This window comes from Falco naumanni, chromosome 3 (genome assembly GCF_017639655.2).
Source record: "Falco naumanni isolate bFalNau1 chromosome 3, bFalNau1.pat, whole genome shotgun sequence".
Classification (NCBI taxonomy): Eukaryota; Metazoa; Chordata; class Aves; order Falconiformes; family Falconidae; genus Falco; species Falco naumanni.
The window spans coordinates 91,066,422-91,085,376 of record NC_054056.1 but is presented as its reverse complement, the minus strand read 5'-3'; the positions used below and the strand labels follow the sequence as shown (position 1 = coordinate 91,085,376).

Sequence of the window (18,955 nt, the reverse complement as noted above, 5' to 3'; positions counted from 1 at the left end):
GCGTAGAGTATTGGCAAGACTCATGCAAAACTTACATGGTAACTTACATGGTGGTGGGGACAAGCCATTTCGATTTAAAGTGCCCCCCATTAATACAAAGTTCATCTCCTCAGCAGAACATTGAAAGACTTCAACATATCTGTCCTTCATAGTCTTCTTATGACACTTCTGCGCAGCCAGAAAAGCTCGGTCTGCGGATTTCATCTGAATAAAAGCATCTCCTGACGGACGTCCCTACAAACAAGGCAGACAAAACCAAATGTTTCTGGATCTCCCATGAAGTAGCAATACAGTAATAGTTTGTGCTGTTAAAAATGGTCAAATATATTCATCTCCAGAGTCAAGTACAATCAGTCAACCCAAGCACCCATCATCAGCATGTTTAAGCTGTCCTCCCCAAAGTTCTTCCCACTTGTGCTAACTTCATTGTGTTTATTTACCTGTTTCACTTAAGCTACATTGTAACTCAAGCCATGTTACTTCTATATTTTAAAAAAAACAAACAACAGGGGACACCTACAGGAAAGACTACAGTTCAGGGACACTTAGGTGCTTTGAAACCTGCTCTTACAAATCTAGTCAGAATGCAGAATTGAAAGATCTAATCCATATTTATTATTTGTGATCTTTAAAATTCAAGGATAAATACAGTTGAAGTGCCAAATGTTAAATGACTGTTTAAAATATTATTTTAAGGCAAATATGGGCTGGGATATTTTAAAAGGGTACCAGCCAAAGGCTTGGTGTGAGCTTGTGGTGAAAAAAAATTACATCCTTATATAGAGTTGTAGATGAGCAGGATACGCAACTGTGAGGAGTCATTTTAGCCACATGCAGCTGCTGCCTTGAAGTAGCCAGAATTACAGGTAGAGATCTGAAGCCAGCTCTAACTTAAGTTCTGGGCCAGTTCTTCCAGTTTTGGAGGGAAGAACAACTTTATCACAATCCTTTACACAGTTGTTCATGATTAGAGGGTTGAAAACAGGAATGGTGGGAGCATGTAGAAAGATAGAAATCTAGTAGTTCAGGTAAAGGGGGGGGGGGGCGGGGGGGGGCAGGGAATATCTGACAGCTTTGGGCAGGGGTGGCGGACAACCCTCAAGATTATATATACTTCCAGTTTCTTCCTCCAGGTTCTTTTGTTACTGCTGGCAAGGGCTGATACTGCTGTAAGCTATTCCTTCTGCTCAGACATCTGCATCTTTTCTTAGCCTCTCCAAGCCCTGAACATCCCTCTCAGTTTTTCAGCCTCGGCTAGGTCAGCTCCTCACAGACACAGGCATCTTTTTAGATAGAGAGGTACTGGAAGAACTACCCTTCCTCCTCCCTTTCCACGCCCCTGAAACACAGAAGCCCTACTCCAGGAGAAGGAAGTATTTTGTAGTTTCATCTCAGGCTTAGCGTCAACCAAAACAATTAGAAGACCCATTTTTATACCACAATTATCAGTGTAATCAGTGCAACCAGTCAGGGCATCTCTACAGAGTTGCAGGAGCTGTTGTCTTCTCCCCTTAAAGTCACAAGACTATGCAGATAAAGAAGATCACAACAATGCACCATCCTTTGTCTGAAAAGTTTTGGTAGAAACTGCTTCCAGAAAACAATGGCAAAGATGTGACTGTTTATACATATCAATGAGCTGTTAATCTTGGTGCTTAGCTGTAACTGTTTAAAGAAGGAACCATACAGCTGAGGAAAGCTTCAGCTGCTGACTTATGCCATAGGAAATCCTGTCTCTAGAAGGCCATAGTCACATTTGTCCTCAAATATATCTGAGGCACACTGTTCAACAAGGCAGGGGCAAACCACTCCTTTGAGAGCTAATATTGCCCACACTTCTGTTTTGAAGATGCTCCTCACCATACAAGAGGAATTATGCATGCTGTTGAGCAAGATTCTTCAGTTCAAGCCTCTCAGTGCAGGAGGATCACAGCTGCTACTTTGGCAGCACCAACTGCTCCCAAGACTGTGGCTTCGCTTTAGGCACATGGGTCTCAGTAACAGAAACCACTCTGAGCCAAATGCAGCAGCTGGCATAGCAGGGTTCAAATAAGCCAACATATCTATTGCCAGCACACTTTTAGAGGAGAGCTGGAGGCCAATTAGTGCCATTAGTGTGAATCCCAAAGGTGCTTACTTCTCTAGGGATATCAGAGGGTTGTGTTCACATATACAGGCAGTTTGCACAGAGTGGCCAGAAATGTGGTGCCTACCAACCTGGTGATTTAGTACCATGTGAACTCCATGGGTCCGAATATCTGTAGAAAACTCCCCCAAGAACTCCAGGATGTCCTCTATAGTAGCAGCATAGGGAAGACCACGCAAACGTATACAGTCTCTGACGTTAGTGGGAGGCACAAATTGCTGAGGTAATACTGGAAGAATTGGAGGTGTTGGGAGAGGAATGAGAGGTGTGGAAGAGTACCGGTTCAGCACCTGTGCAAAACAGAAAAACAGAGGTTACAGAAAGCCTCCTTACTCATTCTTCAACTCAGAGGAACCGAACATAAACACCAATGCCATCTATTTTCACTCTGGGCAGTATTTTAGGAAACAAGTGAGCTAGATTCTGGGCTTAAACTACAACAGCACTACTTAGAATTCAGATATTTTGAAGTACATACTTGTATCTTTTTCTTGAAAAACGTCACTTTATTTTGGAGTATTTGAACTGTTATGCAACTCCCAGATGACATCTTCTTAGAAGATGAAACCTGTATTTCTACAGTATTTTTATTGGGAAAATATCCCAAAGCATTCTATCATCTACAGAGTCATGGTGACACTTCTACCCAAAGCATCTCCTCTGCAAAGCTTTAGGAGAGTCTGGGAACTAGAAGCATATTTCACTACCAAACAGCCCTGACTTGAGATGCAGTAGTCCATCAAGTAACACAGGTGGTGTTACTGAGTCAGTCTCAGCAACAGTCACACTTTCAGATTTGTTACTAATTTTAACAGTAAAAACCCTGCCTGATCAAGAGTTCACTGAATATTCAATCACCACCCTTTAACTTTCTCTGAGCAAGATTAAGATTCATTTACATTTATACAGCTATCTGAAGGTTTTGCTAAACAAAGAGAAATATGAAAGCACTTGAGAAAAATACAGTGACAGGAGCAAGTGTTGCAGCTATGCCTTCTCATCATCAGTGTCACCCTTCAAACAAGGCACCGAAATCTCTACACATTTGGGTGAACGGAGCAGCACCATTACTTGGTTACAAAGACATTACTATTGGTTGGCTATAATTTGCATCATAGATGAGACCTTTCAGAATCATGTTTAGAAGTCAGTGACCTCAGCTGAAGCTCTACAAATCTTTGGAGATGTACATAAACCATCCTCTCAGCTCTGTTTCCTTTCCTTGACAGTGTGACTGCAATTAATGGTCCATCGAGCCATGTTAATGCAAGAAGAGGTACTCTTCAGGCTGTTTCCCAAAGTCCTGCCGCACTCTGCTAGGTAGCCAGTGCTGGCAGAGGATCGCCGAGACCTGCCCTTAGAAGCAATTCATAAGACCCTTCAAATACACTGCTCTGAAGATGACTGCTACATCAAAAGGCTCTGCTTTTCTGCAGTGACTAAGGATAAGTCTTTCAAAAGATCAAGATTTGTTGCCAAGGCTTCTCCTAAAGACCATCGTGTACTTCGGCATATTCAGCATCTGTAGCATAAAGCACTGGACCCACATAAACTTTCTACTATAGCTCTTGCTCGCAAGGCTACCGAAAGCCAAAACCCTAAAGGTTTGATTATATGTGATCGAGAACATCCATATACCGTAAGATCTTACACTGAGAGGGAGCAAAGCCTCATGGAAATCCAGACAGTAGTCTTGCCAGCAAGAGTCAAGAGTGAGAAGAGAAGCTTTCAAGTCATGGCCAAGCAGTATTTGCTTCCACTACCGTATGCCAGTGTAGGACTCTGGATTACAAAGAGCCAATGTTTGTAAGGTTTACACTCACCTGCTGAACTTCTGCTGCAGTGCTCCTAAAGAGTTCAATGTACCTCTTCCCTAGCAAGTCCTTATGCTTTTTCAGTGCATTTTGTGCATATTCTTCACAAGCAAACAAGACAAAGGCATCCCCTGTTGGCCTGCTGTCAGGGTATGTGACAAATAGGATTCCCTCCTTTCCTCCTGTTACAGGGCAGTGCTGACCAAAGAATGTCAGCACTTCTTCTGTCGTTACGTTGAAAGGAAGACCTCGCATCCTGACAATCACTTGGTTCTCTTTCGACAAGAACTGTGCAACCTCGTTGGAAGTGCCTGTAACAAAAAGAAATACAGAAGCACTTAAGTCTGGGCAGCCACATAAAAATCACAAGCAAGCCCGGTATAGCTACCTCCTCCCCAGACAGTTTTTGAGCATGTAGAACAGTATTTGCCTCTAAAGTCAGGAAAGACGACCCTCTTTGATAAACTAGAAATACTGTACAGGACACTTCCCATTAAAGTCTAATAATCTTAATTCATTTGGGAGAGATTCATCCTTATTCAAGGAGAAAATACACAGTACTTACAATGTTCAAGCCCAAGGAAAGCAGTCTGTGCATCCCTTGCATGAACAGTACCTGGCCTACTGTGCACCTTGCATTTCTAACTTATGAATAACTTTGGCATGCTCTGAAGCCTTAATATACAGTAACTGAGCACTCAGACCATTGTGCTGGGAAAGTTGGAAGGGCATGTTGAAATCTGCTGAAGAATTTCACCCTGTCCTGATAAATCTGTTCAAGTCTGCAAATTCTACTTTCAGAAACTCTAGAAGACCACTGATGCTCATGTTGTAACACTACCATCAAAGCTAGCTGCTAACCAACTTCACATCTTAATATGGTCCCTTCACTTAGAGCTAGATCGTTCTGCAAAGAGGTTTGGTTGTGCCAGACACCCACCGCTTTTTCCCCAGTGTCAGTGTACCATGTCTTTTCTTTGAATGGTATAACTGTTACTAAGCCTATCAGTTAGCTATTTATTTGCCACTCTAAAAGATCAACCTCAGACACAGAGTTAGCCATTTCCAATCCCCAAAACAAGTAGCTGTCAGGAACCAACAGGGACCTTAAGGTAGTATTGTAGACACATATCAGCTTATTGGATCTTAACTCAAATTCTGTATGCTTACAGTCATAAAGGGGAAGAAAAGAGACCACAGGAGAGTTTGTAGAGCAAGTTTTGCAGCCTTTCAATTCAAGGCTGCAAATACTTCAATATTACCTTTAAATAACCATTCCCCCTTTAGTCTGAGGCAAAAATTTGATTTGAAGAAAATCAGTTCCATAAATCCCTTGTTATTTACACTGTAATATCTGTTTGGGTTTATGTGCAAGTCTCCACAGCAACAGCAGTCATGTTGTTTTGAAAAACTACTCTGGTTTTGTTTTTCAGCCATCAATAACATTTAGGTCCCTTCAGTTAAAACTACGACCTAACAAATTAAGCTCATATGCAAGATCACCTCTCCTGATCAAATCCTTATTTCATAGGCTGCTTGAAATTAGCAAGGAAGAAAAAGATAAATCAGAGAGCCTTGGACTGCTGCTAGCAAAGGACATCATAATTAACACACCAGGCAGCTACTTGTTCCAAGAAAGAAAATGAAAGGCCGCATCCAACAGGAGCCATTTAGTTACAGATGCTGATGGAACAAACCCTTCCTTCTCACCCCCTAAAAATTACCTCCTGCGATTTTAAGGAAGTCTTCACCTGTTGCCTTGTATACCTAAGGAAAGAAAAGAGAACACGTGATTGGCACGCTATTTGCACTCGTGTTGAGAAAAGGATTTCAAAGCCAGTGTCACGCACCTCAATGTATCGATTCCCCATGTGGTGCTTGTGCCTTTGTAGTGCTAGATCTCTATGCTCTTCACTTACGAACCTCACAAGAGCCTCCCCATTTCTCCTACCCTGGGCATTGAGGCAGAGCGCAGCACCTCCCCTGCAAGATTTAAATCAAATGAGAGATAAAAATCCAGGACTGATGCAGACGAAGCATTACAAACAGAGGTAAATTCTTAGCTACTAACTTGGCTATGTTTAGGCCTTTGAAGAATCTCGCTATGTCCTGGTCGGATGACTGCCATGGCAATCCTCTTGCTCGGATAACAGCATTGTCATCCACAAGCTCCATCTTGCTGCTGCAGGCACAGAAAGAAGTAATGCAGAGACATCTGCCTGCGGCACCTGCCACACACCACCCTCCCTGCTTGACACCTGTGCTGTCCCTGCTCCACGTCTGCTGGATGGCACTGCCAGGGCAGTGAGGGCTAAGTGCCACCACTATCAAAAGCCACTGCACATGTCTCTCCTCAGGGAATGTCTGTTCTGTTAAGCTGTCCCTTTCCCAGCGTTCCTCTCCCGCTTCACCACTGTTTGCTACTTCAGCTCTCATCTCTTCAATCACATTCCCTCAATTTACTCCCTGCTCCTTACATACCAAGAGTTTGTCCTTTTCCACTGTCTGAACAGGGTTACTGACATAAAATTACACAGTTGCTATTCTAATCTTAGCTAGGTGGAAATGGAAGCAGAGCAGTTAGATGTGACTGAGGTTAGTGCTTATTATCTGTACTGTGACGGTGTGTAAGAGCCAGTCAGAAGCCAAGACCAAGTCTGTTCAGGTTACACTCGGCACACAGAGGACTCCTGCCCGAAGAGTTGAGCCTTAACATTGCTTGTTCAGGCCATCACTGTGCTACTAGAGACTAATATAGCTACAGGCTACATTGCCTGCTTAGCATGGGAATATCTCAGCCACAGAAAGCCAGGTTTAATTGGTCATTACCACAGACTTTTTTGTTCTCTTCCTTGTTAAGAGTGCCATGTACAGCAAAACTCACAGCCACCCAAGGCTGCCTTTCTGGCTATTGCCAGGACAGGTTTTTGCACAGAAGAGACTAGACGATTGATTCGGCAGATGAATTGTTGCTCAGCAGCAGAGAGTTTCCTCTTGTTATAGGAGGGTCATGTTTCTCGCTGGAGGGTCATTTTAATCTCTCAGCTGGCCTTTTTGTAGGTGTCTGTCCCAAACTGTTCCCCCTCACCTCCTAATTCTGTACTTCCCACTATTATGAATAAGCTGGGAATCTTCCACCTCATCCCAGGATTGTTTTAGTGAAAGGGATAAAGCTTAGAACAATGCTAAAACATAACCCCTGAGCTAATCTCACTGGACACTTTCTGCCAATATTGTTGCATTCTTTTCTTGCTTCTTTTGGCTCCGAAGTGCTGGCATCATGTACCATTATGACAGTTCCTTAATCTAAAAGGGGGAAGTATGTATTCAAGCAAGATCAGTTTAACACCAGTCTCTTGTGATACTGCAAAGGGAGTATCCAGCAAACCACTGAGAAAAATCTGTGTTTGTACATAGAAAAGCATGATAGCGTTTTTTTTTTTTTAAAAAAACAACCAAACCCAAACAACGAAACAGTCAAGAGTAAGTAAAGCTTATGCATAAAACATTTTGGAAGAAGACAATCATAGCTTAAGCAATTTACTGGTAGCACAGTATCTCTATGGAAAGGTTTCTTCCCTATTAAAAAAAAATAATCATTATGTGTATTTAGTAACTGAAGCAAATTGCAGGAAGAGCGTAAGAGTTAGTACCAATAGGGTTAGTTCTGCAAAAATAAGCACTTATTAGCAGAACCCAGAACTACCAGCAGATAACAAGCAATACTGAAGACTAGCAAGAAAACTAGCTTGTATCTGATCACAGATTATCTGTTCCCTTTCCCACTTAAAGCATCTAATTGATTCTCACAACTGTGGCAAGGTAAGTAAAAGGAATGGTAACAGCTATTTGTAAATTAGGAATACAGAGAAGTGCAGCTTATTTTGTATCTTTAAAAAAAGGTGGGGGTAGGGGCAGCATGCAGCAAGAGTGAGAAGACACTTACCAAGGCCCACTTTCAAATTTGTAGTTTACTCTTTCTGGATCTGAAAATCGGTGATCTAGGAAATACAGCACAAGTTATTTTCTTCTTCCTCAACATACAGGACAGATAGCAAAAACAAGCAAGCAGAGAAAACTCATTCATCACAATCACTTACTGTATGGTTCAGATATTAGTGTTAAAATAATATTTCCCATCTCTTCAACCTGAGAGGCTCCATAGGGAAGCGTTGGACTGTTCTTGCCAAGATTTAAATCTTCATGCTGCAGTTAAGTCAATCATCACCAAACAGATTTCTAATGGGCTTCCTGCTAGAGCAACAAGCTTTCATGTTATCCTTGATGGCAAATCACTTCTCAGAGGAATATTTAATCCCGTTTCCTGCTGGGATACATTAGCTGTTCTGCCTTGGACTCTTACTACTGCCACCTGCGGGAATGTGAGGTCACTCCAGAAAGCATATGGGGACTTGAGACCCCATAATAAGGGCATATATATTTAATATACTCATTAATTATATATATTTGACACACAGATACACTTTTGCATGTAGGAGAGACTTGGGCCCTGTCCTCTTTAATTAGCATCTTCTTTAACCTCTAGGGGAAGATCTGGGAAAGGAGAAGCAAACCATCAACTAAGAAGCTACAGAAACAGGAGGATACACCACATGCTTTCTGAACAAGTAAATCCTAAAAATCTTTGACAAAATTCACAAATGGCACCTCATCTAAACCTTGCCTATTGGAAGTTACAACCCGAGTTTTGTGCTGTTACACAGCAGCATTTTGAGAATCTGCTAGGAGTGCACCGCTGGAGATAGCCAATAGACAAAAGAGTCCCGCAACCCATATCTTCTTTGATCTGAAGTATTTTGGAAGATTATAGCAAGAATAAGCTCTTCTGCCAATAAACAGCAGGAAGCATTCTGTCCTGGAAAGACAGGCTGTAGAATGACCAGATTAAAACCCCCACATTCACAAAGGGAGTCTGATTTAAGTCACACATACTAGCTTTTCTCAGACAACATAATCAGAGTTTACTATGGTATCTCTCCCACTTCCTGCCATATTTGCCCCTCTCTAAGACTAGGCTACAGGACTGTAAGATTACTTGCAACTTTATGCTTAATTTATAAAGCAAGTTTTCAAAAAGGTCTTTCCCATTCACATCTCCTTTTAGGGGTGTAGGGTAAAAAACACCAAGAACAGAACAAGAAGAGAAATAGCAGTCTGGGAACAGGACTTGCTTTTTTAACTTCTCTTACCACTTCATGTCAAGACTTTAGAGCAAAAGTGAAAGTTTCTTAAACAAGACCTATCCTGGCATGGCAGTAAAGTAATGCAAGATATTCAAAACAGTCAAATGCATCAATTATTTGCCCACATCCCCAAAAAGCTACATTAGACACATTTCACTCAAAAGAGTCTGTATTTTGGTGCTCAGAAGTTGCTTCTCAGTCCGAGATAGCAAGGGTCCTCTTAGAAGAGAAGAGCTTTTTCCACCTAGAGCTGATGCCTACAGGAAGGGCAGGGAACAGAAGAACAGCTTCTATTAGAAACAGACACCACACACCAGCTCTGTTGTATCATCCCATCATTGGGGAGGCAGCACAAGTTTCATTATGAAAAAGTCTCCCCTATTATTTGTCAGATGACTGCAAGTCATTCCTACAAAACAGATTTTGTCCAATTGTTTTTGGAGTTAACTGTTATCTTGTTGTGAGAAGAAAAGTAACGTCAACTCAATGAACTCCTCTTCCACAGCAAGGAAAGGAAAGCTGTTGTGCCAAGTCAATACCCTTTGAAGCCAATTTGATTTTGAGACTGTTGGTTTTAAGTGTGCACAGGTTAAGTTTAAGAAACAGAAAACTTAGATCAGTGATCCCTCCCCTTCAACTGTTTACTAAATGCAGTTTGCTAGCCATTGCCATTACTTTCCCTCCTGATACCTTTTTTGGTGCGAAGTATTGAGAACATTATATGGTTTTCTTAAAAAACGAACTAAAAATCCTGAACAAACCACATGAAAAAAAAAACCCAAAGCACAGTTTAAAAGACTATCAGTGTTTATGACAACAAGAAACTTATTCATTGCAGCAAGTCTTCCTAAACTGTACACTTAAGCTCATCTTCTCCTCTGCCTCCTGGGGAAGGAGGGGGAATTGAAAAGAAAAATATTCCCCAGACCCCCTTGCAGAGTGGGTGCCTAATCAGCACCACACATGTTTTGGGGCACCATGTGTATCACAGCAGAGGAGTGCTTCTCCTTTTACTGACACCCTTCCCCTTGCAGCAACCGTGCTACGCTTGGGCAATCTCTGCTGCCCATCCAGGGAACCAGAAGCTGCTGAAGACACAGGTATTGGAACCCTGGTCTTGCCTGACTATTTCTTAAATTAATATTTTGGAAGTGTTATCTTTCCCCTGTTAAAGTCAAGAGAAGATGCACAGGAGTTTCAATAGCTATTATGGCAGGGGACATGCATATACATGCACTTGGCTGTTAGACTGTGCTGTCAAAACTGACGAGACATTTCAATATTTCCTTTTTGCAGAGCCAAAGATCCCTACAAACAATCAGTTGCTAGAAAGGGGACTGCAGCAGTGTGAAGAGGCTGGGAATTTGAAGCAAGGCTGTCACACAAGGAAAACAAAGAACTCCCCCACCCCACATTCATTTCCTTCAGAAAACATTTTCCCTGGGAATATTGATCAACAGGAGATAGAGTTCCTAAAAATGCCCTAGTGCCAACAGAAGTTGGTACCAGGTGTTCAGACACAGGGAGTCAGTTGTGCCAAGTAACTCCAGATTAATATAAACACAGTGGGAGGGGAGGAAGAGAGTCATCAGCATAAGCAGGAATGAGAAACCGCTCACACATTCACCACTGATTAGCTAGAAGCAAGGCTTTTAGGCAAGACTGAAGAAGAAAACTGATAGTTTTCTGCACATGTAGGGAGTTGTTAATAACGTTAAGTGAAAACCTGAATTCTAATGAATGAGACTGACTACATACAGTGGAATCCTATGAACAGAGGCACTAGAAAGCTGCACTCTTGGGAAAAAGCTGTTAATGGAATAGTCTCTAAAAGCCACCCCTCGTTCTGTGAAGGGAGAGGAGACCACATGTGTTTGTGTACAGTGATATTTAAAATGTTGCCTCTCCTGGGCAATTGGAGAGAGTTGACTGCAGTGAATAAATTCAAGTTCACATTTGAAGAAGTGTTAGAAAACAGACCTGTCTGTTTAAAGCTACTATATGCAATAGCATGGACACACACACTCTAAATGAAGCAACAGCAAAAGATACTCTCAAGTAACAAGGCAGGCTGGGAAACAAGAAACTTTAAATCTTGCTGCACAGCTGCAGAAAGACCTCCCGCAAGTTAGTAAAGGGAGCAGGGGAAGGAGGCATATTCTACATCAGGGTTGCCTATATAATATGGAAGGAATTTCTAAATCATTTCCTCAGATTCATCACCACAGCTCCACCCACTGCCAGTGTCCTCTCTTCTTCCCTCCCACTGTCTCTTAAATTTCTCAGTCTCAACTCTGTTCTTAACTATGGCAAAAGAAATACTGAACAACTAACTTGGCTCCAAGGTAATATAACATGAACTAGTGTTGTAATTGTGTTCTGCACTGATCCTCTTCTCTCTTTGTTCTGTTTTTAAGCCTCTTCAGGCAGAAGATTGCATCTTTTTAAACATTACTTCGCATAAAGATAACCTGCTATCACCCAGTTCCTGGGTACTATCACAGGAAATACAAACAGCAGTACACAAGATTCTCAAGTAATACCCAATAACATGCTTTTTATTGCCAGAGCTAAGTACTATTGATTTAAGTGCTCCACATCATTGTTTAAGACACCCAAGTGGAAAAAAAAAAATACACCCCCAAAAAAACCCTCCAACCAAATCAAGTTTTAGTATTGCAGATCCTTATTATATCCAGCACAATAAGCAGACTGTTCTGGAGAAAGCACATGTTTCTACCAACAACCAACAAGCAGATATCCCAGTAAGGTGCTACCCTCACAAACCCAGTTCAGAAGTCAGTGGAGCAAACCATGCTCTGGAGGAAGCAAGAGCTATTTGCCATTTAATGGCTTCTGCACACCCAATCTTGAGGCAAAGGATGAGTCCTCTGCAGACTGAATATGAATAGTCATGCAAGCTTTGTTCACTCCACCCTCAAGGCACTCACAGTGGTAAAAACTGGCTCAGCAAGCTTTGCAAATCAAGAAGTGCAGCAAGTATGGGAGGTACAGAGGGTGCAAGAACAGCCCTGTTCCTTTTGTATCCTTACACGTTAAAAAAAAAAATTTCAACAGACCCGAGTTCCCTTCTCTGCTGTAACATGATTGCTTTTCTCAAGTTTTTTGTTACTCGAAATTTCTCATAATTATCCTGCTGTCATTACTCTTACACAATACCGACTAAAGAAAGTCTGCCAGAAGACTGTCTCTTACACTAAAAACTGATTTGAGACTGTAAATTAGGCAGCAGTAGTACTCAGGGATAACAGTTACAGCTAGTCTCAGTTCTTCCTCAGTCCCTCAAATGTCATGGTATTTTAAACATTTCCTTACCCTGAATTAAAAGAAACCAGTGGCTATTTGTACAGTAAGTTTACAATTTCTTGGGGGTGGGGGGTGGAGTTGTGGGGAGCAGCAGCAGGAAACAAATCTTTCACCTGAGCTCTTGGATGTGGAATAGTTTCATTGCTGTACACAATTTCAAGTAGTTTTCCAAAAAAGTAAGTTCCAAACATACTTTCTAAAGGAAGAATAACCCAGCCAATTATTCTGTTTAACATTTCTATGCTCTTTTTCAAGATTGTGCTTGCCTTGCCTACAAGAAATACATATCCAAGCACCAACTATCCACTGCGTTATGCTCTGGAATATACTCCTACTGCACAGTCACTCAACATATCTCCCTGACTGTTGGGAGCAATAGAATACATTCTCTATTTCCCTGTGATTTGTTGCTTAATCCGATCAAAACAAAAGCTTCTGGAAGACTCCTAAACATTTAAACAACCATACAATAATACCTGGCTTTCCCTTAAATCTTTCATATCACAAGTTCCCTTTTGCTGATCACTACAATCTCACACACTGGTAAATGGGGATGCAAGTACATGAAGGATGTGCCCCCCCACTTAAAAATAAATAAATCATTCTACTCCTGCTCCTACCAGATTGCAAATGCAGGTCTTCTGCATCTCTAGTCAGTACCCTACTCCTAATCCAGAACCTTCTATTCCCACCTAATGCTAACAAACATGGCCCAGTAGAGTTTGCGTGGCACAAATACGGAATATTCCTTTCATGCAGCCCCTTTAGCTATGGGGTGGAAGATCTGCACATTCTGCAAGAATAGCAAGAGCTCAGCCAGATTCTGCACACTAATCTGCCACTTCGTTTCAACACACTGCATTTGTTTTCATGTCCCATGCCCCAGCATAACCGCTTCCAAGTTACTTTTCATTTAGACATTTTCTTTTCTTTGCTACGTAAGTGTCTCGGGAGGAAAGTAGCTGTCCCACTTACATGAAGCAAGGAAAAAAAAAAAAAAAGCCTGCACAAAACTGTTTGAACTAGCCTTTAGACTTAGCACCTGCTTCAACTTTTTTTTTTTTTTTTTAATTCCAAGTATTGCATGCATGTCCGGACGCTCCAAGTGCAATTAACTTACACAGCTTCTGACACAGAGGAGATTAACTTGGTATGTTTCAGCAGAGTGAAGAGGAAGAAAACTATCATATTTGTCAATAAACAGAAAACAAAAATTGTTTTACTTTCTTGGTCTCTGCATCTTCCACCCCCACCACTCTCAAGCAATATAGGGCAGAGACAGTTAATTTCAGCCATGTTGCATAAACATAGCAAGCCTACAGATTAACAGCATCAGCAGTTACAAAACAAGACAAACCACAAACATTAATATTAAACTAGAACAAAATTAGTTAGTTTATGTATCTTAAGAAGCATATCTGATCCAGAGTTCAGACTCCAGCTGGAGAGCATTTGCATAGACTGACCAAGTCTCTAGGAACTCCGGAGGAAATACTACTGGCAATTGCCAAAACCACTCTCAGATGGTGGTGACTCTTCAGGGGCTTCCTGACAGCCTGGTAATGCAGGGGGGTCTGCTCCCCTCTCCCAGCAGGCAGGGAGCGCACACTGTCACTGTGCCTCAGCTGACCAGTAACACTCCGGGCAGCTACAGTTGTATGTCTTGCCACTGTGGGAACAGTCATACACCAGACATTCACACAAGGAGAAAGCAAAGACATTTCTCAAAAACAGCTGAAGTAGCCTAGCCCATTATCTAACTTCTCGAGCTCGTGTCAAAGCATCTTTACAACAATGTGTTAAGTTTTTTGACCATGACTTTAAGTAGTCCATCATCCAGCTTCTAGACTATGGAACACATGTGTTTACTTTGCTTTTTACATAAAAATTAACACTTCTGCACTAAGTGTGAAGCAAAGCTATAGAGTATGGTGAGAAGTGATTTCTGCCCCTTCACTGAGGGAGTCTGATCTTAATTCACAGATGGCAAAGCAAAGCAGACAGCCTGCAATATTAAAACTTATGGTTAAACACCAAAAAAAAATCCATAGCTGCATAAAATATCTATGCCCCCACAACACAGGTACAAAGCCCAGGCAACACTAGTCCTGCAGTGAAAGATCAAAATAATTCAGAAGCCACAGACTTTCGAGTCTGAAAAATACTAGCTCTTAATGGCAACCAGTATGGACATAATAAGCTAGTCAGAGGAAAAACATTATTACAAACTACAGCAAAACCCAATAAAAAATATATTTAAAAAAACTGTAAAATTCCTTTATCCATCCTTGCTAGCTAGCTTTTGTGGTCCTTGCTTCAGTAAGTCAGCAGGGAAGTGAAGGGAAGTGTTTTTCGTGTCTGAGAACACATTTGAAACAAGGACTGGAGCCTGCAGCAAGAGGGAAGACTGACAGGGAAGCAAGGAGGAAGGTACAGCCAAGTCATCCACAGCCCCAGTTTCAGCTTCGCTAATTATATATGGCATGCAAACAAAACCAAGCTAAGATTAGTAAAGAGCCAGACAGGACTAGTTTACAGACCACTTAAGACTATTCAGAAATTAATTTTACACATACCTATCACTGAAAATGGAAACACGTTATTGACTGCATCTTATTGCCAGCCCAGCCTCACCTTACTAGGTGCAACACGTGCATCTTCCATGAGACTGAGTACTACATGTGCCAACAGCACCGCTGCCTTTGATTCACTCCCGAGCCAAAGATTCACTACAAGGTCACAGCAAGAATAACTTTTCCCCCTCCTAAAAATTAAGATGGTGTCCCAACATTTACTCTTACCTAAATCTGATACAACAGGCAACCTCACAACTTTTAGTATTCATATCAGCAATTCAAACAAATGTGAAAGTTACACAAAAATGTATAGTTTTGTCTCTTTAAACTTAAAGGACAGTAAAGAAACCATACAGAAATCAAGAAAAAAATACAGGATTTTCCCCACAGGAACATGCATCCTCATGTTTTTATCTTTACATTTGTGAAAAAGCTCAGTACAGCTTCTAGTCACTCATTAAAGTTATACCACCCCTAAATACGTGTTGCAAGCATTTACTCACGCATTTCCATTCTAAAATTCAGCCAAAGCTGTAACAGCAGCAGACATCATCACTGTTAAAAGGATACATTCTGTCATGGCTGCAACGTTGAGCTTGCTAAGGTCAGGCGAGCCAGGGCAACACTTCTTGAACTCTTTCCGCAAGTCAAAAAAGGAGTAGAAGCATTCAGGCAGTAAGATGTTCTGTAAAAGGACAAAGTAACTACTGTCATCTAGGGTGAGTTTAATCTACTTTATCTTTAGATAGCACACTTTCTAACAATTTTCTTATCATGGGTAGGAAGATCAAGCAGCCATCGCTACAGGGAAACTCACATAGCTCTTCTTAGCCATATAAGTATGTTTATGAACTTTTTTGCTTTCCACATGGTTTGAAGAGAAGTGTGCTTTTTCACTGCCAGAGAAACATTTGCTATTATTACTAGTGCCTCAAATCCAATAGATGTGTGGGAGATCAAATGCCTGCTATTGTAACATTTATCATACTTGATTCCAATTTTAACTGTAAAGAGCCAGAGGGCACTCAGTTCAGTTTATAGAACCAAGTAAATTTTGCAAGACTAGCAGAAGATTGTTTTGGTTTACAGACAAGTATGAGTTTTCAGAGAATAGTCACGCTTCACACATTTATTCCCTTAAAAAAACCAAACCACCAAACAAGAAAACATCCAACTGTGAGCAGATGAGTGCTTGATATGCTGCAGAGGTTGTCAGTCTATGCATAGGTAACTGCTTTAATTGCAGTGTATGAAGCCAGGAGAAAGTTACATAGCCCACTGGAAGTCAATAAAACCCTTTTTACCCCACCACTACATTTACCACATACTTTTAATTTTTGGGGGAGGTGGGAAGGAGAAGTTGTTTAAATCAACACAACCCCCTACTCCTTCAGTTAGCTCTTCACCCCAGACCTTCCCCCACAGACACAATATTTCATATTCCACTTGGCTGTCTGTTGCGTGCAATGCCTCTAGACCAAAAGTAAGGGCTTACTGTGATTTAAAAACTGGTTAGCATCTTGGCATTGTAACAGAATGACAGGATATGTGAAAGCACATTTAGGGAGCCCAAAGAAAGAAGTGTAGACTCCCAAACAAGTTCTGCTTTAAGAACATTAGAACTTACCTTAGCATATGGACAGGTGCATTAGGTAAACTATACTCTTTAAAGAAAAACTTATGAAAATGCAGGTGTGCTTGCCAAGATTTCCTGTTCCAGTTTTAGCATGGCTATTTTATTTCCTCTATGAGAGATCAAGTTATGTACTTCACTGACATTCAGTTGGAACAGTTGATGCCAATTCATTCTTTGAATATCGTGAGCTGCTAGATTGGTTCAGACTGGGCATCTTAAAAGAAAGATATGTATTCTCAAACACCTAGTGATTTCTGCCTGTCTGGGTTTTAGTGATCCCCTCACCGCAATCTCAGGATTAGGGTATTGACCAAAAAACTACTACAGGTCTCATAAGCATCTACTTAATTTGTAGACAGCACAGAACAGATCTTAAATGAATAATTCTTAACAAAACAGCAATAAATTATTTTTATGAATATTTGATTGCTATCAGTGACCCTGTGATGATCTAGAGAAAGGATGCTTGTACCCAACACCAAACAAACATAAAATAACCCTGGTTGTCCCTTCTTTTAGCCACATAATTAACTGCATATAAAGTTTAACTGTATAAAACACATACCCATTACAAGCGAGAAGAAAGCCTGTTAAAAACCTGTTTCCACATTTTCCTCACATCATTTCCTATGACAAATTACATATGTAACGACTGTCCCTTCACTACGAGTCATGCTCATTCTTTCCCTTCTAAATTTTCAAAAGGTATAAATACTTAGAGCACCAACAAGTATTAAAACCAAACTCATCCAATATAAGTGTTGTAACAGCACAGACTTGCAGCAGTGCCCCTTCAAATATGAAGCAGCAAGTTGACGGGCACAGAAGTCAGTTGCAGTGATAGAAGCAGAACAGCTCAGAGCAACGCATGTTCATAGCAAATCACAAAACAAGATGTTATCAATATTGAAGCGGTTACTTCAGGACTAGAGACTCAATATTTTGCTGCAGCCCTATCACTAATGAAAAGTAGGCAGGACCTCATAACACTGTTAGCGATTTGGCAACTCTGAAGTTATAGAAAACTCTAAACTATGGGACTAGTCATCACTCATAGCATGCCTCAAACTACTCTTCGGCTCCTTACAAATACGTGCACCACCCTCAGAGCATCAACTGACTACACAGAGATTGAAAGTTGCTGAAGCTAATGGTAAATGTAAAAGTTCCAAAAGACAGTTTATGATTAAGGTGGTTAAGTATTTGGCAACACTTCCAAATTCCCACTTGTTAACCCATTGTTAACTTCCATAGGAGTAATCTGTCAATGCATTGCTCCTTTCTCAAGCACTTAACTCAAGAAAATCTTACTCCTGATTTAACTAATAAGGCATCTCAGGGCTACATAAGCATGAGGCATTGCCTACGCCTTCCACATAGACAGGCTTTTTAGTCTGGTAAGCATATTAACATATGATTGAAGTTTGTACTATGGTTGTGGGGAGGCACCCCCATACTAAAGAGAAGTTGATCAGTTTTGCACAAAGTCATACAAAGCACACCAAGAGTCAGACGTAAGGTACAGCTACATACCTTTTTGGAAGCTTCAGGGTGCAGAACCTGCCTAATGTGCAACTGTCCATCAGTACAGAAACAGAAGGAAGTACCTACACCAATGTTCAGCTCATTGCTCACAGAGTGATTAAACTGAAAGCAGAAACAACAAAAGACACATGTATGAGAGATTGGAGTGGCTGTGCTAGGTAGTATCATCAGTTAGTAACACGTTACTCCTGGGGAGCGAGAACATGGAGCTGGAATTCCTTTTTGTATGAGGCTAGTCACTTCTGTAGATTTCTTACTAGCTAAGCACATGATAACTTTCATGATAATTATCTTCACAAGGAAATTGCCCCTTCCCCACCCTCCCCCCGGCTTTCTAATGAAATATGGCCACACAAGAAGTCCACATCACAGAGGAGAGAAAAAAAAAAAAACACCTTTTCCAGGAGCATTTGCAAGAGCACTGCAAGAAGCCGTAAAGCTGGTTGCAGAGAGCCAAGGGAGTGCCGGGGCAGAAGAGCCTTTCAGACAGGACACCCAAGCATGTTGGAAAGGAGACAGGCTTTCAGCCCTACCCTCAGTGAGAATCACGCACACCTCCCTGTTTATCTAGAGGCTTCTTTACTGTCTCCTTCCCAGGATTAACGAGCCACCACAAGCCTTACCAGGGCCTGCCACTACCCAGCCTTTTTGGGGGCACCCAACCTTAACCTCGTCCAACACTAATGGGGGCTCAACCTCAGCTGAGG

General features: G+C 41.4%; 1 protein-coding gene across 3 annotated transcripts in view; it reads right to left on the bottom strand.

The window, feature by feature from the left end:
• ESRP1 (epithelial splicing regulatory protein 1) overlaps positions 1 to 18,955 on the bottom strand; it is a 34,232-nt gene that overhangs the window by 14,095 nt on the left and 1,182 nt on the right. For 2 of the 3 annotated variants that reach the window (XM_040587658.1, XM_040587657.1), the window contains exons 3-12: positions 18,237 to 18,350; positions 15,638 to 15,752; positions 8,061 to 8,159; positions 7,907 to 7,961; positions 6,032 to 6,142; positions 5,811 to 5,943; positions 5,685 to 5,727; positions 3,970 to 4,271; positions 2,218 to 2,436; positions 36 to 234 (exon numbers count right to left, since the gene is read on the bottom strand). In XM_040587658.1, coding sequence (XP_040443592.1) covers positions 36 to 234; positions 2,218 to 2,436; positions 3,970 to 4,271; positions 5,685 to 5,727; positions 5,811 to 5,943; positions 6,032 to 6,142; positions 7,907 to 7,961; positions 8,061 to 8,159; positions 15,638 to 15,752; positions 18,237 to 18,350 — 1,390 coding nt within the window. The remainder of the gene's footprint in view (positions 1 to 35; positions 235 to 2,217; positions 2,437 to 3,969; positions 4,272 to 5,684; positions 5,728 to 5,810; positions 5,944 to 6,031; positions 6,143 to 7,906; positions 7,962 to 8,060; positions 8,160 to 15,637; positions 15,753 to 18,236; positions 18,351 to 18,955) is intronic. The other variant, XM_040587659.1, reaches the window with a different exon arrangement.